The sequence below is a fragment of the Indicator indicator genome, chromosome 16, assembly GCF_027791375.1.
Source record: "Indicator indicator isolate 239-I01 chromosome 16, UM_Iind_1.1, whole genome shotgun sequence".
NCBI lineage: Eukaryota > Metazoa > Chordata > Aves > Piciformes > Indicatoridae > Indicator > Indicator indicator.
Genome location: NC_072025.1, coordinates 14,200,806 through 14,227,955, shown reverse-complemented (window position 1 = coordinate 14,227,955; position 27,150 = coordinate 14,200,806). Strand labels below are relative to the sequence as shown.

Genomic DNA, 27,150 nt, shown 5'->3' with positions numbered 1-27,150 from the left:
TCATCCTCCTGTCAGTGTGCATAGAGGTTTTGAAAGCATGAGCAGAGAAAGATGCTGACAGCACTCCAGAGGCTGCTTATCTGCTGTCTGCTAACGAGCAAAAATAACTGATGTTAAAACAATTCCTGAAACTCAGCCACTGCAGCCAAAGGTGTGATGAAAAAGCCTCACAGGCATGAAGCAGAGCGACCTTTAAATGTGCTAACTGTTCCAACAGCCACAGGAGACACCCTGGTAACTTGTAATAAAGCCAGCACATGAAAATGATAGCTCTGTGCTGTCAAGAGCTCCCATCCAAACAATAAACCACCTTTAACTCTTGCCTGATCATCACTGCCCCAGCTGCAGTGACTACTTTAGCTTAAATCAGAGCAAGCTGCACTTAGAGATCTTTCTCAGAGAGTCATAGAATGGTAGGGGTTGGAAAGGACCTCTGGAGATAGAGTCCAAGCCCTCATCAAAGCAAGATCACCTAGTGCAGGTCACACAGGAATACAACCAGACTGGTCTTGAACGTCTCCCATAAGGAGACTCCACAACCTCTCTGGGCAGCCTGCTCCAGGGCTCCAGCACACTCAAACCAAGGAAGTTTCTCCTCATGTTGAGGTAGAACTTCCTGTGTTCCCATTTGTTTCCACTGCCCCTTGTTCTATCACAGGACAGCAATGAAAAGAGCCTGGCCACTTCTTCTTGACACCCACCCTTCAGATATTTATAAACATGCATAAGATCCACTCTCAGGCTGCTACTCTCCAGACTAAACAGCCCTAAATCTCTCAGCCTTTCCTCATCAGACAGATGTTCCAGTCCCTTCAGCATCCCCATAGCCTCCCTCAGACACTCTCTAGTAGATCCCTGTCCCTCTTGAATTGGGGAGCCAAGAACTGGACACACAACTCCAGATGTGTTCTGACCAGGGCAGAGTAGAGGGGAAGGACAACCTCCCTTGACCTGCTGGCTACACTCTTCATGCACCCCAGGATACCATTGCCCTCATCCTTTCAGTACAACCTGGAGCAGAAGGAAGGCTTTGATTGTTCAGTGTAAAGCTTACAACATTGTTTACCTTTGTGAAAACTGCAGTGACATAGTCACAGGAAGAGAAGATGAATAGTGGTTAGTAGAACTTATGATACAGGTTGCTTGGTCCTGAGTAAACCTCCCCCCTGGCCACCACTAAACCTCCCTCTTGAGAACACTATAATCAGCCTTCCTGCTGTGTGACCCTGGGATTTTACTGCAGGCAGAAGGAGCAGAAGGTGAAGATCTGGGCAAGGTAAAGGCATGAAGAGACTTGCAATCATTTGTTATCCAAACAAGGATTTTGTTCCTGAAAACTTTTACAGCTTATCTGCATAACTGCCACGTTACAGGCAGGCAATTAAGTTTTAATTAAGCAGCGACAGATCTGACTTTTCCTAGTGGAACTGCTCACTCGTTTTACAAGCCCATCTTGACTTGAGCAGGTCTGGATGGTTGTGAGGGTGGGAGTAGAGCAGTCACAGCAATCCTCCTCACTTACCTGAGCATTATGATCCTTCTGATACAGCTTGACATTCACCTCCTCCTGCGCATGCAGCCGGTTCCACTTCTGTGACATATTAGTAACCTGGGATTGCAACAACGAAGCCTTCAGTTCAAGAGAGAATGGTTTGGGTTGGAAGGGACTTTAACCATCACCTAGTTCCAAGCCCATGCTGTGGACAAGGACTCTTCCCTCTAGGCCAGGTTGCTCAAGGCCCTATCTAACCTGGCCTTGCACACCTCCAGGGAGAAGGCATCCATGACTCCCCTGGGCAACCTGTTCCAGTGTCTCACCACCCTCACTGGAGAGAGTTTCTTCCTAATCTCCAGCCTAACTCTCACCTCAAGTTCCAATCCATTCCCCCTCTTCCTCCATTTCACCTTCCACTGGGGGGCAATACCACCAACACCCACATTCTGACAGATGGGTCCTCACAGGTCACCCAGAGCTCACCCAGCCAGCACACAGTCAAAGCTCTAATCCTGAATGTGCAAATCACCAGACATTTGTCACATCAACTGCCACACCATCTGAGCAGAGAGGGAATCTTCTCAGCTAAGTAGGAAGCTAAGATTTTATAATACACTAAACTAACTTTGCATCACAGCATCATTTTAAGGACCCTTTCAACACCACCAGTGATAGAATGACTTGGGAGATGCTCAAATTCAACCTTACCTTTTGTTCAGGCTGCCCTCTCTTCATGCTGCCTCTTGCTGAAAAAGCACCACAGAAAGAGTGAGTTAAATGTATTTCCTTCAGACTCATGCAGCACATTCAGCTAATTCTGTCTACTTTCCATCTTTGGAGGACATTTCAAGAAATAAATTCACCCCTCCTCAGCTAATCAATCATGGAAACAGGTGAAAAGTTTTTCTACAGCTAAAACCAAGCAACTCCCAAAATCAACACTGCAATGCTAGGCTCAGCAACCTTGAGCCTGCATTTACCTTGTAATACAATCATTGTTTGGGCTGGAAAGGTTCTCCAAGATCAAGTCCAACCATCAATCCAACACCACCATGTTCCCAAAGTGTCATGTCCACACATTTCTTGAATACCTCCAGGGATGGTAACTCCACCACCTCCCTGGGCAGCCTGTTCCAATCCCTGACCACTCTTGTGGGAAAGAAATTTTTCCTGATGTCCAACCTAAATCTCCCTTGGTACAATTTCAGGCCATTTCCTCCCATTCTGATACTAGGGAGAAGAGACCAAACCCCACCACAATCCAACCTCCTTTCAGGACGTTGTAGAGAGCCAGAAGCTCTCCCCTCAGCCTCCTTCTCTCCAGGCTCAACAACCTCAGGTCCTCACCAGGCCTGTTCTCCAGACCCTTCACCAGCTTTGTTGCCCTTCTCTGGATCTACTCCAGTTCCTCAACATCCTTCTTGGAGTGAGGGGCCCAGAACTGAATCCAGTATTCAAGGTGTGGCCTCACCAGAGCCCAGCACAGGAGAACAATCACTTCCTAACCCCTGCTGACCACACTATTGCTGATCCAGGCCAGGATGTTGGTGGTTTCTTGGCCACCTGGGCATACTGCTGGCTCATGTTCAGACTACACCAACCTCCCCAAAACCTTCTTTCCCCTCCCAATCAGGGAGTTTATCACTTTTTTTGTTGTTGTTGTTCAAAGAACCACAGCTGCCCTCCAAAACAAGCCAACTCCTGAAGGCACAGCAGTGGGAAGGTCACTAAATGAGAGAAGAAACCCCCAAACCATTACAGCCAGGTTCTTCATACCTTTGCTGGAATCCTCAAGGGCAGCTTTTATTAAAGCCAAAATGTCAATATTGTCACCAATTCGGGCATAGTAAGCACAGTCATGACCAAGGCCATCAGTCAAGCTAACATCAGCACCATTCCTGAGCAACACTTCTACTGCATCCTTGCAGCCATATTCACAGCCTAGCATTAAGGCAGTCCTGAGGAGGAGGAGGAGGAGAAAGATTTGATTCAGAGACTTGAGGATCTCACCCTTCAACAGAGCAATCACAGAAATAATGCTTCCTACACTCGTGTCTAATGATGGGAGCTTGAGGCAAGGAGGCTTTCCTCTCTCAAAGAGAGGAAGCTGAGCTTTCAAAAGTTGTTTTGCCCATGGTTAAATATTTGTTTAAAGGCAAACAACCCTCCAAGAGCAGCATTTTTGTGGAACTCAGCATAAACCTCCAGCCTTTGAGAGCCACCCAGTGTTTTGAAAACTGACTTTGGCTTCCTCTCTAGTTAGATGCAGATCTCAGACACAACAAAACACATGAGGGTTTAGACAAAGCTGGAAGAAGCAAGCACTTGGGAGTCCTGGCAACGCCATCCAAACACTTGCCAGCTCCAGAACATGCAATGCAAGGATCCATGCCTTGTCCCACAGCAGCCTCCTCTCCATGGGCCACCAAGCTTCCAAGAAACAACTGGCAGAAGCAGTAGCTGCAAACCCCCCTTCCCTGACCTCTTCCTTGAGTACAGGAGCAAACATTTCAAGGCCTTTAGGTTTCTTTGAAGCCATGATGGGACTCAAGCACTTCTTGACCAAGTCATGACTCCTTTTGCACCTTGACCCCAAAGGGTGCAAGATGCAGTTCTACAAACAAAGCCTTCAGCAAACAAACTCCAGTTTCTCTGCTGGCAGCAGCAATCCAATTATTTACTTGAGCTGCAAGAAGCAGCAATTAAGAAGGCCATGCCTGATCCGTGTCATTGCTCTGGCACATCCACTCCTGAACTCAAGCCCAGGTTCTTTTCCACTGAATTTAGCATTTTTGTTTTGCAGTCTGTAAGTCAAAGGAGAGCTTTCCACCCTTGAAATGTCAGCAGGCACTCTGACAAGCCTCAGCAAGTGTTACCTGTTTTGTTTGTCTCTGGCATTAACATCTGCTCCTCTGTCTATCAGAAGCTGACAAACTGTGGGACGACACATCTGAGTGGCCAGCACTAGTGGTGTCCTCCCATCCTGCAGAGAGGAAGAGGGAAAGAAAAATAAGGATAAAGTAGAGAAAGCAGAAGAACTCAAAGAGGGTTTGTGCAGGAGAATGCTGAAAGGAGGAACTTACTCCATCTTTTGAGTTCACTGAGGCCCCATGATCGCAGAGCAGTTGTATGCTGGAGGAACAGTCTGACATAGCTTGAAAGAGAAAGAGCAAGAGCAAGTCACATCCCTGGTGACACTTCAAACACCTCCCTGGGTCTGTGCTTCACAAGTTGAAGCATGACAAGGCTCTAGGACTTAGTTCCCACACAACTATCTCAATAGCATGTGGGGGAAGTCAAGCTCTACTGTCTGAGACACTGCAGAGCACAGTGAGGATGAAGGGAATGCAGAGTGATGGGATCTTAACCTGCTACCATCACTGTCCTGAAACATTGCTCCTGATGTTTGCTTGAGATTTGATTCATGGGCAGCAGGAGAGACCTTCAGACCTACAATCTCTGCTAAGACTGTTCACAGAATCACAGAATGATAGGGTTAGGAAGGGGCCTCTGGAGATAGAATCCAACCCCTCTGCCAAAGCAGGACCACCTAGGGCAGGCCACAGGAGTGCATCCAGATGGGTTTTGAATCTCTCCAGAGGAGATGTCACAACCTCTCTGGGCAGCCTGCTCCAGGGCTCCAGCATCCTCACAACAAAGAACACTATCCTCATTTTCAGATGGAACCTCCTGGGTTTCAATTTGTGCCCAGTGCCCCTTGTCCTGTCACTGGGTACCACTGACAAGAGTCTGGCCCCATCCTCTTGCCCCCCACCCTTTATCTCTTGCTGAGCATTGAGCAGATCCCCTCTGGGGCTGCTCTTCTGCAGGCTCAACAGCCCCAGGGCTCTCAGCCTTTCCTCATCAGACAGATGTTCCACTCCATCATCCTCATAGCCTCTGTTGGATTCTCCCCAGTAGTTCCCTGACTCTCTTGAGCTGGGGAGCCCAGAACTGAAACCAGTCCTCCAGATGTGATCTCACTGGGGCAGAATAGAGGAGGATGAGAACCTTCCTCAACCTGCTGGCCACACTCTTCTTCATGTACCCCTTGGAGATCAATACCCTTCTCATCAGGACACATTGCTGTTCCATGTCATTGAGGACATCAACAACTTTGTCATTGAGGACATCATGACAACAGAAAACAATTTTCTCCTATGTCAGTCACCAAAAGTAGAAGAATCTGACCCCTCTGAAAATTAAGTGAAGCTAAATCTGTATTTCACACTCCAGTTAGGAGGGAAGCAAAACCTTTTACCTGCATCATGAAGAGCAGTTCTTCCTTGAAGATCCACATTCTCTGTTGGACAGTTGTACTGTTAAAATAAGCAACCCCAGTTATCAGTGAAGATCCAGACAGCACTGAGCAAGCATCAAGTGTTCTGAGCTTTGAATTGAAGCACTAAAAAGTGACTTAATTAAAAATGAATGTTAAGCTTGTAAGTTTAGAAACATAGTGACATACAGGAACCAACAAGCTGTGGCTACAGGCACTTTGATGCTCTAAAGACATTGATCAAGAGTTGGAGGAGCTCCAAAAGCTCAAAACCATTCCCATTTTCTTCATTCCAATGAAGTAAAAATAATAAAGGTAGCACACAAAACTAAGACACTCTCCATATCATTTCATTACTGAAAGGTTAAGGATGTGAATGTCCATCTGTTGAGGACAATCAGCTCTCCCCTTGGGGAGAGCCCCACGAGGAGCTCAACCCTCCCCTTGGGGCCTGTGAGGAGCTCAATGCTCCCCTTGGGGAGAAACCTGTGAGGGGATCTCATCCCTTGGGTAGACCTTTGAGTGTTACTGTTCCTAAAGGCACTCAGAAAAGGAGCACCAGGCTTGAAGAGACACCCAAGCACCTTTTTATTTCAGAAGCAGAAACCACAACCCAATTTGCTTGTCTGTGAGCAGACCAGCAAAGTCGATTGGCTTTCTTCCAGCAGCCTTTCAGCCACAGCTTCTTCAATACAAAGAAAAAAAAAAAAAAAAAAAAAAAAACAACACCAAACCAAACCAAAACAAAAAAAAAAAAAAACACCAAAGAAAAGATCTTTCCCCCCCATGACTGTCTCCCTGATAAAAATTAATGCAATTCCATTAAAAAAAAAAATTCAAAAAGGGGGGTGGGGGGGCACATCCCCATTTTGGACCTTCAAGGCAGCTTCTTGCCCCTCTCAAGAATCAAACCCTGTCTCCTCCAGTACCTGCAGCAGCTTCTGCAGACACAAAGCATGTCCATATTTCGCAGCTAGGTGCAAGGCGTTCCTGCCTGAGGAGAGAAGAACAACATCAACCCCAGATCAGCCTGGAACAGGCGAGAGAGAAGCACCAGGCACAAACCCAACCTGCTTGGCTTGGGGCTCTGCAACTTTGTTACTCATCGTGGCACGCCAATTCCTAAGGACTTCATTTGTGCTGCACTCAAGTGTTAGAATACCAGCCCCTGAATGGAGGGGGGGGGTCCCAGCTACCTTCCCCAGCCCCTCAATGGAGGGGGGGGTCCCAGCTACCTTCCCCAGTCCCTGAAGGGGGTCCCAGCTACCTTCCCCAGCCCCTCAATGGAGGGGGGGGGGTCCCAGCTACCTTCCCCAGTCCCTGAAGGGGGTCCCAGCTACCTTCCCCAGGCCCTGAATGGAGGTGGGGGGGGTCCCAGCTACCTTCCCAGCTCCTGAATGGAGGGGGGGGGGGTCCCAGCTACCTTCCCCAGTCCCTCAAGGGGGTCCCAGCTACCTTCCCCAGCCCAAGAAGGGAAGGGGGGGTCCCAGCTACCTTCCCCAGCCCCTGAATGGAGGGGGGGGGGGGGTCCCAGCTACCTTCCCCAGTCCCTCAAGGGGGTCCCAGCTACCTTCCCCAGCCCCAGAATGGAGGGGGGGGGTCCCAGCTACCTTCCCCAGTCCCTCAAGGGGGTCCCAGCTACCTTCCCCAGTCCCTGAATGCAGGGGGGGGGCCCAGCTTCCTTCCCAGCCCCTGAATGGAGGGGGGGGGGGGCCCAGCTACCTTCCCCAGTCCCTCAAGGGGGTCCCAGCTACCTTCCCCAGCCCTTGAATGGAGGGGGTGGTCCCAGCTACCTTCCCCAGCCCCTGAATGGAGGGGGTGGTCCCAGCTACCTTCCCCAGCCCCTGAATGGAGGGGGGGGGTCCCAGCTACCTTCCCCAGCCCCTGAATGGAGGGGGGGGGTCCCAGCTACCTTCCCAGCCCCTGAATGGAGGGGGGGGTCCCAGCTACCTTCCCCAGTCCCTCAAGGGGGTCCCAGCTACCTTCCCCAGCCCCTGAATGGAGGGGGGGGGTCCCAGCTACCTTCCCAGCCCCTGAATGGAGGGGGGGGGTCCCAGCTACCTTCCCAGCCCCTGAATGGAGGAGGGGGGTCCCAGCTACCTTCCCCAGCCCCTGAATGGAGGGGGGGGTCCCAGCTACCTTCCCAGCCCCTGAATGGAGGGGGGGGTCCCAGCTACCTTCCCCAGTCCCTCAAGGGGGTCCCAGCTACCTTCCCCAGCCCCTCAAGGGGGGCCTGAAGAAAGGCTGGGATGGGACTGTTTAGAAGGGTCTGTGGTGAGAGGATGAGGGGCAATGGTTTGAAACTGGAGCAGAGTAGATTTAGGTTGGACATTAGGAAGTTCTTCACAATGAGAGCAGTGAAATGTTGGAACAGGTTGCCCAGGAAAAGAGTCTGGAGAACAGGTCTGGTGAGGAGCAGCTGAGGGACCTGAGGTTGTTCAGGCTGGAGAAAAGGAGGCTGAGGGGAGACCTTCTGGCTCTCTACAGCTCCCTGAAAGGAGGTTGGAGCCCAGTGGGTGTTGGTCTCTTCTCCCAGGGAACAAGAGGAAATGGCCTCAAGTTGCTCCAGGGGAGGTTTAGATTGGCCATGAGGAACAACTTCTTCACTGAAAAGGTTCTCAAACACTGGAACAAGAGGTGGCTGAATCCCTATCCCTGGAGATGTTTCAGAGCTGCAGGGATGGTGCTGAGGGACATGGTTTAGCACCAGCCTTTGCAAAGCTGGACAGTGGTTGGACTTGATGATCTTAAAGGTCTTCTCCACCCAAAGCCATTCTATGATTCTATATAGAGTTGTAGCAGCACAAAACCAAGACTCCTAAGCTCTACTGCCTTCATGACCTTAAAGGACAGGACATAGAATCATAGAATCAAGAAGGTTGGAAGAGACCTCAAGGATCATCAAGTCCAACCTGTCACCCTACACCTCATGACTACCTAAACCATGGCACCAAGTGCCACGTCCAATCCCCTCTTGAACAGCTCCAGGGATGGTGACTCCACCACCTCCCTGGGCAGCACATTCCAATGGCCAACCACTCTCTCTGTGAAGAACTTTCTCCTCACCTCCAGCCTAAACCTCCCCTGGTGCAGCTTGAGACTGTGTCCTCTTGTTCTGGTGCTGGTTGCCTGGGAGAAGAGACCAAACCCCTCCTGGCTACAACCTCCCTTCAGGTAGTTGTAGACAGCAATGAGGTCTCCCCTGAGCCTCCTCTTCTCCAGGCTAAACAGTCCCAGCTCCCTCAGCCTCTCCTCATAGGGCTTGTGCTCAAGGCCTCTCCCCAGCCTCGTTGCCCTTCTCTGGACATGCTCCAGCAATTCAACATCTTTCCTAAACTGAGGGGCCCAGAACTGGACACAGTACTCAAGGTGTGGCCTAACCAGTGCTGTGTACAGGGGTACAATGACCTCCCTGCTCCTGCTGGCCACACTGTGCCTGATCCAGGCCAGGATGCCATTGGCTCTCTTGGCCACCTGGGCACACTGCTGGCTCATGTTCAGGCAGCTGTCAACCAGTACCCCCAGGTCCCTTTCCACCTGGCTGCTCACCAGTTCCCTCACAGCTCAGCAACAAGTCACACACATCATTCATTGGTTTGCCAACTCCAGGAAGGAGGAAGATCTACCCTTAATTCTACCCCAAAATAAAGACCAGGCTGAGCACCTTGGAGGACACCTACCTGCAGCATCAGTGGCTGTGATATCAGCTCCATGAATCAGGAAGGTGTTCAAGCAATCCAGGTTTCCCTTTGAGGCCACAACATGGAATCTAAAAATAGAAACCACTTTGCTTAAGCACCCCGGGATTGTACACAGCAGAGGGATATTGACCAGGAGTCAAAGCAAACAGCTGCCTACTGAGAGCATGACACAGCACAAACCCAGCTTTGGACAGGGTCCAAATCCACCTCAGAAGTTTGTAGACATTACTTGAAGGAACAAGATCACTTTCTGGACAAGTAACCATTATTTACCTTGAAACAGACAGGAGGAAGAAAAAAAACCCACACCAACATGCTTTCAATTTTTCTTTTAACATCCCAGCTTGGCAAAAGCAAATATTTAAATCCCAGAATCCCAGCTTGCTGAGGGTTGGGAGGGACCTCTGGAGATCATCCAGTCCAGCCCCTTCTGCTCAAGCAGGGCAGCCACAGCAGCTTGCCCAGGATCACAATGGCCAGGTGGGGTTGGAAGCTCTCCAGAGAAGGAGACTCCACAACCTCTCTGGGCAGCCTGCTCCAGGGCTCCAGCACTCTCACATCAAAGAATTTTCTCCTCATCTTCAGATGGAACTTCCTGGGTTCTAGATTGTGCCTGTTGCCCCTTGTCCTATCCCTGAGCACCACAGACAAGAGTCTGGCCCCATCCTCTTGCCCCCCACCCTTCATCTCTTGCTGAGCATTGAGCAGATCCCCTCTGGGGCTGCTCTTCTCCAGGCTCAACAGCCCCAGGGATCTCAGCCTTTCCTCCTCACAGAGATGCTCCAAGCCCCTCAGCATCTTTGTAGACTCTGCTGGATTCTCTCCATTCATTCCCTGTCAATCTTGAACTGGAGAGCCTAGAACTGGACCTAGAACCCAACATGAACTGTTACACAGATTTATATATTAAAAAGAGTGTTTAGAGCAGCAACAAGATCCAGGGACTGAGTAGCTTCCAGCACCTTCCCAACACCTTTAGTGAGCACCAGCAGGTACTTACGCAGACCTCCCTTCCACATCCAGTTTGGTAGGACTGACTCCTTTCTTGGCAAGGATGGATGAAACCTTCTCCACATCCCCTCTTTCTGCTGCTTTCATCAACCTGTCATCATATTTGTTCCAGTCTGTGTTCAGCTGTGCAGGAGAGAAGCAGAAAAGCAGGTGAGCTCAGAGTGCTCTAGGGACACAGCTTTTCCTGGCTGTTCACAGGGGCAAACTTCAGCTACCTGTGATGTTCAGGAGAACATCTACTGGGCTGTAGAGACATCCAAAGTCTACACAGCTTTGAATTGCCTGCAGCTTGCAAAACAACATGGAGCACAAAGAATCATAAAGGTTGGGAAACACCTCTAAGATCAAGCCCAACCTTCTGCCCAACACCTCCATGACCACTAGACCATGTCCCCAGGTGGCACAGCCACACATTTCTTGCACACCTCTAGGGATGGTGACTCTAACACCTCCCTGGGCAGTCTGTTCCAATGCCTGATCACTCTTTCAGGGAAGAAATTGTTCCTCATGTCCAACCTAAGGCTCTCCTGGCACAGCTTGAGGCTGTTTCCTCTTGTCCTGTTGTTAGTTACTTGGGAGAAGAGGCCAACACTGGCCTGACTCCAACCTCCTTTCAGGGAGCTGTAGAGAGCAATGAGATCTCTGCTCAGCCTCCTTTTTCTCCTGACTAAACAACCCCAGTTCCCTCAGCCTCTTCTCATGAGAAATGCTCTCCAAATCCCTCACCAGCTTCATTACCCTTCTCTGATACCTGCTCCAGTACCTCAGTGTCTTGACTGCAGTGCCCAAAACTGGGCAGAGCATTCAGGATGTGGTCTCACCAGTGCTGAGCCCAGGGACCCAATCACTTCCTTCCTCCTTAACAGGTCAGTTCTACAAAGGCCACCAGACATGCAGTCTCAGACAATCAGCACCCCACACTTTCTCCTTGTATTCTGCAAATTCAGGATCTCAGGTCACAGGTCAAGCATCCTACCCCAAAAGCAGAGCTTCTTCTCTCTGTTGGACTCTCTCCAGGAGACCCCCCTCTCTTTTGAACAACAACAAATAAAACCCCAAAATCTATGCAATCTTCATGTCCAAAAGACATCCAGTTAGATGCTATCAGGACAGAACTTCCTTCTCCTTCAGACTGCCTTTCCTAGCAAGGACTGAATTTTTGTGTTCTTTGATCCATGAAGAGAAGATCCATGATGGAGCACACCAACCCCAATCAGCCAGTTCCCAAAGCAGGCAGAGCCCAGAGCTGCAGCTACCTTGCACCACAGCCTGGGTTTGCTTGGAAATAGAGGAGATAAAAACAAAAAAAAACCCACACCAAACCCCAAACCTGCTGCCACCAGCCTGCACCTGCAGAATGATCTGTCCCACAGAGCTGTGACCATGATTATCTATTCCCCATGCTCAGGATTAACAAGATTAGAGTCCTCACGAAGTCTCAGCAACAGCCTGTTCAGTGCAATACCTGCCCAAGGTGCCATGAAGCAACAAAAATAGACAACTAATGAAATTACAGCCACGGGTGCTGCCCAGCTAAAGCACAGCACTGAGCTGGCAATCAATTAAAACATCCATTAGCTTAAAAGCCAAGCCAGGCTGCTTGGCATAATGAAGTCATGACACTGGTGACATTACTGGTCACAGCAAAAGCTGGACCACGGCCAGAGGGGTGCCAATCTTCCTCTGCAGCTGGGCAAAGCTTCCTCTGCCAAGGATTTTAAACTACCTCAGCCACAGTACCTGCAAAGCATCAAGCTTCTTCCCTCAAGAGTTCTGTGGTGGGTGACACATTGCACATCCCTGAAGGAAAGCAGCCACATCTTGCATGGTTGCGACTGGATTTAGATCCCTGAGTTGCACGCTTGCAGCTCACACCTGCCAGCACAAACTCACTCAGATCTACAGAAGACCCTTCACCAGCCACTCATGTTGCATCAAGCTGGAAGGGACCCTCAAAGGGCATCTTGTCCAATCCCCCTGCAGTCAGCAGGGACACTTCCAACTAGAGCAGGCTGCCCAGGGTTACATCATATCTGATCTTGAAGGTCTCCAGGGTAATTTCATAAATCTATTTCATGAATCAAAATTCCTTGCTCCTATTTCATACATCTGATTATCCAAAGCATTATTTAAATAGGAAATATATATTTAAATATATATATGATGATTTCTTCCCTCCCACCCCCCACTCCTTTGGTTGTAACACTTCAATAAACTGCATGAATTCCCTGTAATTAAATATTCTCACCCCAAATGTTTCACATTTAAAGGAAGGAGTTAATTAGGAGGAGATTGAGCTGGAAAGTAAAACCAAACAGAATTAGTTGTTTGTGGTTTTGTTGGTTTTTTTTTTTCCTTCCTAACTCAAACCAGGCCATTCACAAGAATTAAAAAGAAACTCTTACAAAGCATTTACAGCATTCAAGCTTTCACTGCCTTTGATAGGAAACCCCAGATACCTACTGTGTCTTTAGCTGCACAAGAAAACCAACAAGTCATGGTAGAACTCGCAGCTCCCTGCTGCCAGGAGCAATCAGTTGATCTCTCCTCAAGTTACAAAGCAGAGCAGCTCACAAAGCACCAGGGCAGAGCTCAGGCACGGATTCTTTCCACCGCCCTGAATTCATCTTGTTCCATCCTTCACTTAGCTTGGATCCTCATGTTCCCCATCTTCAGGATCACCTTCAGACTTCATCACTCTGAAATAAACAGGGGCTACCCCTGGCTAGAGGCTGCCCAGCCAGTGAAGCCTTTGCCTTGGTGGCTCTGTCCCTCCTCACCAGCAAGCCCCAAAGCAAACCCTCCTGGGAGCTTTCACTTCTGTGTTGGGTCAGAAGTGGCCAGAGCGACTCCAACCCACAAGTAAATATCCCTTCAGGTCTGAAATATCTTGTAAACAACCCATAGGCAGTCTCATCAACCCTGATCTATTTCTGATAAGGCAGTAGCTGATAGCCAAAGGACAGAAAGCCATGGCTGTGGCCACATTCCCTGCGTGCTCCTGCCCTGAGTAAGGCATCTCTGAGGTTTAATGTTAACTAAGGAGACAAGCATGCATGAAACTTTACTACGGTGTTGTTCTGCTCCCCAGACATGCAAGCACTCACTTTAAAATAACAAACACGTGAAGAACAAATTAGCTGCCCACTGAGATTAAGGAAGGTCACACTCAGCACACCACTAATAACACAGCAGGCCTGAAATACTCCCAGGAGTAATTTTTGCCCCCGCCCCGTTCCACAACGCCACAAAGCCAAAACCAGACCGGGGAGCAGACTTCAGACAGTCCCAACCCCCAAGCAGATGGAATGCCTGGTCCCATTTGGACAGAAATGGAACCCATTTGGAATTAGAAAACACACATGCCTCTGCTTTTAAACAAAAACCAATCCTCCTTTTCCAGGGGTGAAACCCATTCTGAATAGAACCTGGTTTCAGCTTACTGCTGCTGCTGCCAGGCTGTCTCCCAAGATGTTCAAGGAGAGGAGTCAGAGAGGCTGTGAAAACAGACAGCACAATGATTAACAGCAGGGATGATGAAGGGGTCTCCTTTCACAAGGTTTAAATTTAAATGGAGATCTCCCAAGTGCCACATTTAGAGGAACAGGTCAACAAGGCAAGCAACACACTGTTGTGTGGCTGCAGGAACATTGAGTCAGAGAATTGTTTCAGCTGGAAAAGACCTCCTGAGATCATCCAGTCCAAACATGGTGCAGAGATGGAGGAACCACGTCCACACCCTGAAGGACACCCACGAGGAACTGAGAAATCACTTCATAAATGGGTCATAGAATCACTGAGGCTGGAAAAGACCTTTAAGATCACCAAGTCCAACCACTAACCCAACATCACCAAGTCTACTGCTAAACCATATCCCCCAGCACCACATCTCCACAGCTTTCTTCCAGGGATGGGGACTTCACCACTACCCTGGCCAGCCTGTGCCAGGTGTGGACAACCCTCAAGGGGAAGAAATTGTTCCTCTAAGCCTCCCCTAGTGCAGCTTGAGGCAATTCCATCTTGTCCTCTCACTTGTTCCTTGGGAGAAGAGACCAACCCCCACTGGCTCCAGCCTCTTTTCAGGGTATTGTGGAGAACCAGAAGGTCTCCCCTCAGCCTCCTTTTCTCCAGGTTCAGCTCCTTGGGGGTTAAAGAGACTTCTGAAATCCCTCACTCATACCCCATTTACCCCTTCCCAGCAACTTCTACACCATTCCACATCAATCCCTGTGAGCACCAGCCCTTTGCCTCCCAGCACCAACATGTTTCTCAGAAGAACATTTCAAGACTTCCCTGCAATTAGTGTCCACATGACAAAGCCACTCCAAAAGAGTGCAACGACTTTGTCACCACAAGTTATCTTCTGCCCAGGACCAAGTCTGTCTCCTCAAGCTAAAAATGGCATTTGGGGAGGGAAAACAAGAATAAATGCATTTTACAAGTGACAGCAACAGCAAAAAAAAAAAAAAAAATCCACTGAACTGGAATGAGTTTGGTTGGAAACCACACCAGTAAGAGTGTGCCTTCCATGGCAGCAGTCTTCTTCTCCAGCTTGTTTATCCCAAGGATTTCCCTTGTCTCCATTTTTATCTGCCTGCAGACATTCCCTCATGACTCGTGAGCTGCACTCACCCTGCAGCCCCTTTATGCTGAAGATCCTCCCAGGGCAGTCTTGACCACAAGATTTAGGATTGCTAAACCACATTCCCCCAGTCCTGCCCAGCCCAGACTAAGCACAAACAGAGGGTTCTTTAGAAAGTCAGCCTTCCTGGCTCCAGCAGGACCCAGCAGCTTTGGGAAACACAACCTGGTGACAACATCACAGGGATTGAGCTGTTCTCCAAGGCAGATGAAATTCAGAAGAGCAGAAAAGGAGCTCCAAGGGTATAAACTCATGAAACATGCTAAACACGACTAAAACTTGGAACCTAATTCATATTTGATTTTCAGAACAAAGACCACCACCAGATACACCAGAAGCTCCAGAGCTGGGGAGATTGCAAACCCACCTGGACATAACCCTGGGAGAACTTCTGGAGCAGCAGGGTTGGACTGGAAGAGCTGCAGAGGTCCCCCTCCCAACCTCACCATGCTGGGGTTCTGCAACACTGGGACACAAGGAGTGCTTACTGGTCTTACTATTGCAGCATAAAGAAACTCTGACAAGCTAACTTGCTGCTGAGGTAGAATTACTGCTCAGGAGGCTTCCACCTGCAGTGTGAATTCCTCATCCAGCATCTCTCAAACACTTATGCCTACAGAGCTCCAAAACAGCAACTACACAAATAAACAGCTTGCTTAAATAAAGCATGGACAACCTTCAGCAGCCATCTCCCTGCCTCGAGGAACACCAGCTGGAAGCCAAGGCAGTTCTTAGACCTTTCAAGTCCCAAAAGCTGAGATAAACCTGTGAAAGTGAGCAGGGCTCCTCAGCAGCACTCAGCTAGGCAGATAATCCCATTAATGAGGAAAGCCAGAGAGGGGACAGCCTCCTCTAATGCCATTAGTGGGTGACATAAGCACATCAAACACTGAGAGCAAAGGGCTCTGGGCAAACCCTGCCAGCACCACTCACACCAAGAGCTCACAGAGCTATCAATGGGCTTCAGCTTACCTACAGAAACACACTGATGCCATACATCAGGTTAGGAAGTCTGGAAAGGCCCCAGAGAATGATTCTCCTCAAAGAAGAGACCAAGAACTATTCACTTTAGGCCCTAATTTGTCAACTGTGTCCTCAGCTGGTGTGGGCAGAAGCGAGGGAGGTCTGCTGAGACCCCACCTGCAGTGCTGGGGCCAGCTCTGGAGTCCTCAGCACCCCAGAGACATGGACCTGTTGGAGAGGGGCCAGAGGAGGCCACAGCAATGCTGGGAGGGCTGGAGAACATCTGCTGGGAGGACAGAGAGTTGGGGTTGTTCAGCCCAGAGAAGAGAAGGCTCCAGGGAGACCTTCTGGTGGCTTTTATGTGCTTCAAGGAGCTGATCAGATAGCTGGAGACAGACTTTTGAGCAGGGCCTGTTGCGACAGGACCAGGGGTGATGGTTTGAACTGAAAGAGGGAGATTCAGACTGGAGAGAAGGGAGAAATGTTTGACCCTGAGGGTGGTGAGAGCCTGTCCCACATTGCCCAGGGAGGTGGGAGATGCCTAATCCCTAGAGCCATTGCAGGGCAGGTTGGTTGGGGCTCTGAGCAACCTGCTCTGGTTGCAGACATCCCTGCTGACTGCTGAAGGGTTGGGCTGGATGAGTTTGAAAAGTCCTATCCAAAGCAGTCTGTGATTCTACTCAAGTTTTTCCCAGTTCAGGTCTCAGGGGGTTCCCACAGGACTGCTTTGTCACTGAGTGCTTGCTGAGTCACCACTAGATGTCTGTGGGTCCCCCCAGCCCAGCAGGGAGGAGCAGGGCAGGCTCTGCACATCCATCAACCTGCACATTTCACCTCCCTGCTCTTTCCACACAGGCCAGAGTCCATTTGTGAGCCAAAACAAGGTCTGGACTGCCCCACCCTGACATTTTACGTGGCACAGGGTGACAGCTGCTTTTGAAGTCCTTTGATTTATTTCCCCTGCACAGGCTGACAACACAAAAGGCCAGGTCAGGCTGTGGAAAGAGCTCAACAACCAAGCTGAGCTTCCTCCTGCAGCACATCAGCCAATACCCACCCAACCTGTAGACTTGAAGTGAAGACTGCAGCTGCCAAGAAACTACTGCAGAGAGCAGGTTTGGGAAAGTCTTAGCTCTAATGTGAGGTGGGGGAAAAAAAAAAAAAAAAAAGGCATTTTCTGTTTTATAACCATAGCTTGCTTATCAGGCTGTCTGTATTCACTTACAAACGTTTTGGAGTTCAAAACTGCTAGAGTCAGAGCCACTGTTTAGTCTGCATCGAGGAACAACAGCTTGAACAGAGGGTTCTTGTTTCACCCCCAGGTTACATTATCACCTCATTTACTGTAATTTCTCTATCTACAGAAGGTTATTGAATGCTAAGAGTGGGTGAGGCTCAGTCTAAACACAGCAGCCTGCCCTGGAACTGATCTGGTTTTGCATTGCTCAAAACGCTCCTGTCAAGAAGCGGGTTGTGCTGCTGCATGCCTTGATTCATGTAACTGCATCCTGTAATTAATCCTGAATCCTGGCACGGTGAGGCTTGGAAAGGACCTTTGCAGATCATCCAGTCCAGCCCTTCCGCTCAAGCAGGGGCACCCACAGCAGCTTGCCCAGGATCACAAGGGCCAGGTGGGTTTGGAATCTCCCCAGAGAAGGAGACTCCACAACCTCTCTGGGCAGCCTGCTCCAGGGCTTCAGCACCCTCACACCAGAGAACTTTCTCCTCCTCTTCAGGTGGAACCTCCTGAGTTCCAGTTTGTGCCCAGTGCCCCTTCTCCTGTCACTGGGCACCACTGAGCAGAGTCTGGCCCCATCCTCTTGCTCCCCATCCCTTAGCTCTTGCTGAGCATTGAGCAGATCCCCTCTGGGGCTGCTCTTCTCCAGGCTCAACAGCCCCAGAGCTCTCAACCTTTCCTCCTCACAGAGATGCTTCCAGGGCCCTCAGCATCTCTAGAGCCTCTGCTGGACTCTCTCCAGTGGCTCCTAGTTTCTTGAACTGGGGAGCCCAGAACTGGACCCAGTACTCCAGCTGTGGCCTCACTAGGCACCAGGGATAAGTCTTTGAACAGCCAGGTTAAACAAGGACTAACCACCTAATCCCACACCACCCCCATTTTCAAGGCATTTTCCTTCCTGCACAAGTTGGCATCTTTCATCAAGATCAAATCATTCATTACTCAAATCTACTTCCAGCCCTCCATGTGACAAGACAAAGAGCCCTCTCAAAGTCATCTCAAGGGCTCCAAATCTGTGTCCAGTAGGTCAATTCTATCCACAAGGAGTGACAAGTACCTAACAGCATGGCCAGCTCTCTTTCCCACATGGCTAGGGCAGGTGGAAACAAACACCAGCAGCAGCTACAACAGCACCCAGACTGCAGAAGTATCCAAAAACTCTGCATGCCAACTCCTGAGGGAGGCCAAATCTGCTAAAATGAAACAAACACCTACACATCTCTATTTTTGTTTGTGAACACAACTCCCTCCTTGCCAACACACAGCTGAAGGGCACTGGATTGCTAAAACATCCTCAAATGGTGAGACCCTGGAAGAGGTTGCCCAGGGAGGCTGTGGATGCCCTCTCCCTGAAGCTTTTTAAGGCCAGGCTGGACGTGGCTCTGAGCAGCCTGATTTAGTGAGAGGTGTCCCTGCCCATGGCAGGGGGGTTGGAACTGGATGATCTTAAAGGTCCCTTCCAATTCAAACCATTCTATGAATCCTTGAGATTCCCAGCCCTGAGGTACAGATCAACTTGGACACTAATAATAAAATGATCAGTAAAACCTCCACACCCTGAAAACAAACCAGTGTGTTCAAACAGTCTGTTAAGTACACTTTATGGTAACTGAGGGCAGAGCTACAGGGATCAAAGAAGGTTACAACCCCTGATAGCAATGAAAGCATCACAGATTCCACCACAAAACACACCTGGCAGCCCGGGTCTTGCTGCAGCTTTGCAGGAGAAAGTATTTCCCCTTGAACTGGGGAGAAAGCAGCAGCAAGGTCAGAGTCCAGCTGCCTTTGTCTGCCATTAAAACCTGTGTCACCCCACCTTCCTCTGGCCTGGAGGCAAAAAACCATTAGCTTGATTAAAAGTTCTCAGGCAAGGCCTGATTGATTTGTGTGCTTCCATCCATTAACAGCAAAGCAGCAGAAAATATGAAGGGGTGATGAAACCTGACCTATTATGCAGGGAAATCCTGACCATCATGCAGGGAAGCAGCCTCCAGCACCTCTGTGTGGAGGAGAGAACATCACCTTGCTGTCTGACCCCCCATCCTGCTGTCACCACCAAGAAATTAAGAGTCTCAGACTGACTCAGTCAGACTGAAGAGCCTCAGTCTCCCAGGTGCTGTAAGCACTCACTTGCTGATGAATATTGATATTTAAATACTGACAAAGCACTACAGAAGGTTGGATCTGAGCAGAAGGTCAAATAAACTTCAGACAGATAAGCAAAGAGCCTTATCTGCACCCTTCTGGCCACAGATCAGCTAAGGAGATTCAGTTTGCACTCAGGCATTGGCTCTACCTCTGCTATTCAAAACATTTCCAGTTGTTGCCTTCCAAAGTGATAAAGCATTGATAAAAAAAATCATTTTTAACAAGCCTGAAGAATCTCAGTGTACCCAGAAACAGGCTACACCCCAAAGCTTCTGCTGAACCACAAATTGCCCCTCGTGTTCCTTCACCATCAGCCACAAACAAGCAGCTCCTTCTAGTTTGCCCAATGCAAATGAAGCACCAAGGCTTCTTCAAGGAACACTGACATCAGCAGGAGCCTTAATAAACCTTCCTGGAATCCAAACATGCTCTAAAGAACCACCACAGCCAGTCTAGGACTTGCCATTTGAATATTATGGTGCTGTTAATCCTCAGCTTTGACGTTTCAATATTACAGTGCTGGTGATCCTTGGCCTGATGATGGCATCACGAAGTCACCTTGAGTTTCATAGATTCACAGAATGGTTTGGGTTGGAAGGGACCTTGGAAATCATCTAGCTCCAACCCCTGCCATGGGCAGGGACACCTCCCACTAGCCCAGGTGGCTCAAGGCCTCATCCAGCCTGGCCTTGAACACCATCAGGGAGGGAGGGCATAGCCATGACCTCCTTGGGCAACTTGCTACAGCATCTCACCTCCCTCACTAAAAAATTTCTTCCCAATCTCCAGACTAAATATCCCCTTCTCAAGCTCCAGCCCATTGCACCTCATCCCATCACTAACAAGTAGTTCTAAAAAGTCCCTCCCCATCTTTCTTGTAGCCCCTTTCAGGTACTGGAAGGCTGCTATAAAGTCTCCCCAATGCCTTCTTCTCTCCAGGCTGAACAGCCCCAACTCTCCCAGCCTGTGCCCATAGGGAGGTGCTCCAGCCCTCTGATCATCTTAGTGGCCTACTCTGGACATGCACCAACAGTTCCATGTCCCTCTCATGCTGGGGACACTAGAACTGGACACAATGTTCCAGGCAGGATCTCACCAGAACAGAGGGGTAGAACCCTCTCCCTTGTCCTGCTGCTCACACTTCTGTTGATACAGCCCAGCACACAGCTGCCTCCTAGGCTGCCAGCAACCACTGCCAGCTCAAGTTGAGTTTTTCATCAACTCAGAGCCCCAAGTCCTTCTCTTCCAGACTGCTCTGTCTGGGTGGCCCACGCATAGGACAGGGAAGAGCAATTTTGTTCTGGCCAACAGCAGCAATGGTGGAAAAATTCTGCTGATGGCTCCCAGCACTGTGAGCAGTGACAGGAATTGTTTTGACTCTGCACAGAGCAGAGCAGTGACAAAAGTCTTGCTCACAAGCTGATGTGTGCCACTAGCAGCCAAAGGTTCTCTCTGTTGTCTAAGAAACAACACAGAAGTCATCTTCAATCCTCAGCTTTGAACCTTAGGTTAAAACTAGGAGACCAAACATCTGTTTTTCACTTAGCTCCTTCATGTGCTCATGTAGGGAAGAGAAGGCTTGAGGGAGACCTAGAACAGCCTTCCAGCACCTGAAGGAGAGCTGGGGAAGGGACTTGTGACAAGGGCTTGCAGCCAGAGGATGAGGGGCAATGGCTTTCAGCTAGAAGACGGGAGATCAAGACTGGAGATTAGGAAGAAATCCTTTGCAGTGAAGGTGGTGAGACACTGGAACAGGTTGCCCAGGGAGGCTGTGGATACCCTCTCCCTGGAGGTGTTCAAAGCCAGGTTGGATGAGGCCTTTAAGAACCTGGGCTAGTGGAAGGTGTCCCTGCCCACGGCAGGGGGGTTGGAACTGGATGATCTTTCACATCCCTTCCAACCCAAACCATTCTCTGATCCCATTTTACAGCACTCAGGTGCCACAAATCACTTTGAAGTTATTCTGCTGTAGGTACAAAGACCAAGCCTCGCTGATTAACCAGCTAATTAACAACAGCATTCCACCCCTAACAAAAGCAGCCAGATCAGACAAGAGGTGGTGCCTCCCCTCTGCTGCTGACAGGGCAGCAGTGGTTGAACTGTGCAGTGGGACAACTCAAACAGTTCCACTTCTCAGAGAGAGGAAAAGTCATCCATGTAACACAGATGGGCATGGTACACGGGAACAGAGGTGTGAGCACCACCTGAGACATGTTCAGCTGTCACCAGCTACAGAACTTGTGGAATCTCAGACTGGTTTGGGTGGGAAGGGACCTTTCAAGCTCATCCAGTCCAATACCCCTGCAGTCAGCAGGGACAGCTGCAACCAGAGCAGGTTGTTCAGAGCCCCAAACAACCTGACCTGAAATGAGTCTAGGGATAGGACATCTACCACCTCCCTGGGCAACCTGGACCAGCTTCTCACCACCCTCAGGGTCAAACACTTCTTCCCTCTCTCCAGTCTGAATCTCCCTCTTTTAGTTCAAACCATCACCCCTTGTCCTGTCACAACAGGCCCTGTTCACAAATCCCAACCCAGCTCTCTACCTGGCCCCCTGAAACATTGAAAGGCCACCAGAAGGTCTCCCTGGAGCCTTCTGTTCTCCAGACTGAACAACCCCAACTCTCTCAGCCTGGCCTCACAGCAGAGAGTATCTATCACTGCTGTGGCCTCCTCTGGCCCTGCTCCAACAGGTCCATGTCTCTGGGGTGCTGAGGACTCCAGAGCTGGCCCCAGCACTGCAGGGGGGGTCTCAGCAGAGCACAGCAGAGGGGCAGAATCCCCTCCCTCCCCCTGCTGCCCACACTGCTGGGGATCAGCCCAGGACACAGCTGGGGCTGGGACTGCTCTGTGCCAGCTCATCTCCACCTTTTCACCCCCAAGAACCCCTAAATCTTTCTCCACAGGCTGCTCCCAATCCCTCCATCCCCAGCTTGCACAGACACTGATGACTCAGCGCCCTCACCCCTGAGCAAGACCTTTCACTTGAACACCATGAGGTTGACATGGCCCCACTTCTCCAGCTCGTCCAGGTGGCTCTGGATGACATCCCCTCCCTGTTCAGGTCCTCATTTAATCACCACAGCTCATCACACCAGGACAAGAGCTCAGGTGGCTACCTTTGTTTCTTGCACAATGGATTTCACTCATAATATGTGATGTTCCAGTTCTCTTAAACACATCTAGCATGGCTTTTCCCAGGGAAGGAAGGACTAGTGGAAGTTTTGGCCTGGTTTGACATCTGCTCAGTCTCACTGCTCACAGGCTCTCCAGGCAGTGCTGATGATTTCTAGAGTGCTGCCTGCCTGCATATCTCACACCAGCTCCGGCTTTGATGTCCTATCTTCAGATGCAAACAACTCCCAAGAGCTGCAGACCCACCAGTGCTCAGTGACACAGCTCTGGCTGTGCTCAAAGCTCTACCAGGAATCTCTGCAAACTGTCATCCTCTGGCAAGCAGTCCAGAAGGAACTTTCCCTGAAGCCCAGACCTCAGCAGAAAGGACAGAAAGGTTAAAACTCCCCCCATTAAGAAGATGAAGAACCTGAAATTTAACAGAGCGACTCCACAGCAGTTCCTCATCAGGCTCCACCAGATTATTTTCCAATCAGCCAGCTGGAGTTGGCCAAACCAGATCATTCCATTTTCAGACAGGATGTTCTGGAGAATGGTGGAATTGCTAATAGCTATCATTGTAATTTCTGCTGCTTTTTGTGGCTTCCCTCCACCAGGGGGGAAAGCAACAAAGCCACCTCCAAAAGATCACTATCGGAAGACAGGGGACAGGGAACTATTACCTGAACCTGGAGGAAAAATGTTCAGGAGCATGGTGAAGGGATTAAATTTCTCTCCACCCCCCAGGAAATAGCCCTGGGTGGGGACAGGAGAGAGGGATGGAGTTTCTCAAACAGGCAACTCTTTTACACTCTTTTCAGGCAGGATCTATAAAGCTCCTGCTGGCAGGACTCCCACCCACTTCCCCTCCTTCCCTAGGAGGTAGAAACAGAGACCTGGCTTGTCCCAATCCTCCTCCCTCAGGCCCACTATTGATACTTTGGGCTGCATTTTGTTTTCCCCACACAGAAGGCTCCAAGTTGTGGTTTGATTAGCCAGTGGAGTGATCAGGTAACCAAAAGCAGGGGAAATAAGGACATCATGAGTACAAAAGTGGGGTCTTTTGAAGGCTCTCCCTGAAAATAAATATTAATGATGATTTCTGATCAAATACAACCCTTCAAATCTGCTGGAGTGTATGCCAGATGCTTTTGCTGGGGAAGGAGTGTCAAGAGCCTCACAGCTTCCTTTGGTGGGTGCCAATCTGGAGGGTGGCATTAGATGTTTCACCCTTGGAGGTCTTCCACCAGTGGAGGAGTCTCATGAAGCATTTCTCCTGTACAAATAGTGACCTTTGTCTACTACAAGGGGCTTTACTACTTGGTAGAAAGAACAGAAAATACTAACTGAAGCCTAAGCACCAAGTGTGGACAGTATTTTCCAACACAGAAGCTTGAAGTGAAACCACCAGTACCATCTACAAGAGCTTGTTGATAGGATGAGAGGGAATGGATTTAAGTTTGAGGAGTGCAAATTTATAGTGGAGGTAAGGAAGAAATTCTTCCCAGTAAGGGTGGTGAGACACTGGAACAGGCTGCCCAGGGAGGTTGTGGATGCTCCCTCCCTGGAGGTGTTCAAGGCCAAGCTGGAGGGGGCCATGAGCAACCTGGGCTAGTGGAAGGTGTCCCTGCCCATGGCAGGGGGGGTTGGAACTAGATGATCTTTAAAGTCCCTTCCAACCCAAACCATTCTGTGAATTTATGAGTCAATGAAAAATAATTTCCCTTCAAGCTTCTAAGAGCAGGAGTTATCCTGAAATGTGTCAAAACTTGCTCAAACCTGCTTTGGAAGGAAAGTTTTGTGGAGCCTTCACCTCTGGAAGTGAGAAATCTCCACATCTACTCAAAACCAAACAGAGCTGCCGTCAGTGTTGGCTGATAAAGAATAATTGTAGCCTCGCTGTGAAACAACAAACAGTTCTGAAGTACAACTAATGAGTAACACACCAGTGCCAGCCTCCACATGACAGATCATCATAGCTGGCTTCTGAATCACTCCTCTGCAGAGGGAAACGTTCAGCACAGGGCAGCACTTCCACAGGGAGCTGTCACCGGGTCGGATGAGTTGGCTCAGCACTTCCCCAGCCTGACTATTGGCACAGCTTTCAAATGAGTTATTCTTTTCAAGTCACAGCTTCAGATGCAAGACAAATGCACAGAGGTATTTTAAAGACTGCTAATATCTTCAATGAGTGATAAAAAGCAGCGTGTGGCTGTTAGCCTGCCCTCTTCCGCTCCTCCACATGGCCAGAGGCAAGTTCAGCAGAGCAACAGAGACAGCTCAAGAGGGCAACTGCCACAGCAGACTCCAAGTGGAGCATTTAGGTCACAATTAAAGATGATTTACCACACCAAGTAACTTCCCAGTGTAGCTTTCTTCTGTGACAAAGCCCTCTCTCAGCAAAAGCCATCTGTGGAGATCACAGAATCACAGACTGCATCAGGTTGGAAGGGACCCTCAAAGGTTCTCTGGTCCAGTTCCCCAGCAGGGACATCTCCAACTAGATCAGGTTGCTCAGAGCCACATCAAGTCTGACCTTGAGTGTCAACAGGAATGCAGGCTCCACCACATCTCTGGGCAACCTGTGTCAGTGTTTCACCACCCTCATTGTGAAGAGCTTCCTCCTAATGTCCAATCTAAATCCACCCTGCTTTGGTGTCAAACCAAAGCCCCTTGGTCCTATCCCCAAAGTCCCTTCCCAATCTTCCTGTAGGTCCCCTTCAAATATTGGAATGTAGCTCTAAGGTCTTCCAGAATCCTTCTCTTCTCCAGGCTGGACAGCACCAACTCTCCCAGCCTGTCCTCACAGGAGAGGTGCTCTGACCCTCTGATCATCTTCATGTCCTCCCTCTGGACCTGCTCCATCAGGGCTATCTCTCTCCTGTGCTGAGGGCTCCATAGCTGGACACAGCACTCCAGGTGAGGTCTCACCGGAGTAGAGCAGCAGAATCACCTCTCTCCATCTGCTGGCCATGCTGCTTTTGACTCAGCCCCATGCATGAAGTAAAAATGAAACCCAACTAAGCCAGTTAAAGCCACTCAACAGCAGCCTCGATTTTGGAAGCCAAAGAGAAGCCAACACAGACAGCTGCACCATCACAGAGGTACCTCGTTTCCAGAGGCTGCAAATCCTCCAGACTCAGTATGAGCAGAAAACACAACTGCAAAAAGTCACTACGCACTCTGAAAGCTTTTCGTGCACCTCCTAAGCAAATCCTCCTTCTGTACACTGGGATAAGTGCTCGGATTTTGCCACTAGAATTACTGATGTTGAACCAGCCGCTGCCATGCACACACATCTCAGCAAGCCCCAGGGCAGGTTGCCAGCCAGAGCTCAGCACTCCCAAAGCTCTTACAAGATTGAAAAAAAAAAAAAAAAAAAAAAAAGGTGTTAATTTCTGGTGGGGCCACAAAGCAAAACCGAAGGCAGAGGTAACACGCGTTTGCAGACTTGTTTTCCCAGCTGCAGGTCATCCAGGGCAGCTTCAACAAGAGGCTGGGTGCCAGGCACAGTGCATGTTCTCATCATGCTTCTCCCCACGCCAGTGCTGGGAGATCCTCTCTGCTGTGCCTCCTCCCCACCCCACCCCCCAGCCCACGCCGGGGGCTCCCTGCCTACCCTTGAAGCCTTGCCCTCAGACTCCAAGGGACCCCCCACTCCGCCAGCAGACCCCTAACTCACTGGACAGAGAGCTCACTCCCCACAGATCCCAGAGACTCTCCTCCCCACAGATTTTTCCAGCTCTTCCACGCTCCCTGCTCCCAGCAAAACCTCAGCTCCTCGGGGAGCAGGGACTCCCTGTGCTCTGCCCCCCACGCCATGTCCAGCTGCCTGGCTCCTTCTGCCCTCCTGCCGCATCCACCCCTGGGAGACCCACAGCTCTCCTGCCCCTTACACCCCGCCGGGATCAACCCCTCACCTCCCCAGCCCTCCTGCTCCATCCACAGCACTTCGACACCTTGAACCACCTGGAATCACCCTCTCACCTCCCCAAATCCCCAACCCCTTCCACCCTCCAGAGCCCCCAGAGCTCACCCCTCAGCTCCCCACCCCCTCTTGCCCCATCCACCCCACACAGACCCACAGCTCTCCTGCTCTTCCAACCCTCCGACGCCCCAGCTCCTCACGCTTACCCCACCGCCCCATCCCCAGCTAAGCCCCAGAGAGGAGCTCAGCGCTCAAACTCCCCCCAGCCCAGCAGCCGCCGCTGCCCTCCCAGGAAGCCCCCAAGCCTTCAGCCCCACGGGAGCGGCCGTCCCCTCCCCTCTGCCCCCGGCCCAGCCCCACCGGCACCCACCGTGCTGCCTGCAATGACCGCTTCGTGCTTCTTCAAGCGAGACTTGAGGCTCTTCATGGCGCGGCCCGGGGCGGGCGGGCGCGGTACCGGCCCCGCGACGCGCACCCGCCGCCGCCACGGCCGGGACGAGGCGGCCCCCGCCCGCCGCGGCACCCCTAGCCGGCCGCCCCGCCCACCGGCCAGCCGCAGCCAAACAGCGCGCACCCCCCCAGGCCCCGCGGCCAATCGCCGAGAGGGGCAGGGGGAGGGACTTCCTCCTTT

General features: G+C 50.4%; 1 protein-coding gene across 1 annotated transcript in view; it reads right to left on the bottom strand.

Annotated features, from left to right (window-relative positions):
- Positions 1-26,946, bottom strand: part of UACA (uveal autoantigen with coiled-coil domains and ankyrin repeats) — a 41,241-nt gene extending 14,295 nt beyond the window's left edge. The window contains exons 1-11 of the mRNA XM_054387734.1: positions 26,908-26,946; positions 24,278-24,281; positions 10,476-10,599; positions 9,455-9,543; positions 6,704-6,768; positions 5,757-5,814; positions 4,579-4,649; positions 4,372-4,478; positions 3,272-3,453; positions 2,204-2,241; positions 1,523-1,609 (exon numbers count right to left, since the gene is read on the bottom strand). Coding sequence (XP_054243709.1) covers positions 1,523-1,609; positions 2,204-2,241; positions 3,272-3,453; positions 4,372-4,478; positions 4,579-4,649; positions 5,757-5,814; positions 6,704-6,768; positions 9,455-9,543; positions 10,476-10,599; positions 24,278-24,281; positions 26,908-26,946 — 864 coding nt within the window. The remainder of the gene's footprint in view (positions 1-1,522; positions 1,610-2,203; positions 2,242-3,271; positions 3,454-4,371; positions 4,479-4,578; positions 4,650-5,756; positions 5,815-6,703; positions 6,769-9,454; positions 9,544-10,475; positions 10,600-24,277; positions 24,282-26,907) is intronic.
- Between the last annotated feature and the right edge of the window lie 204 nt (positions 26,947-27,150).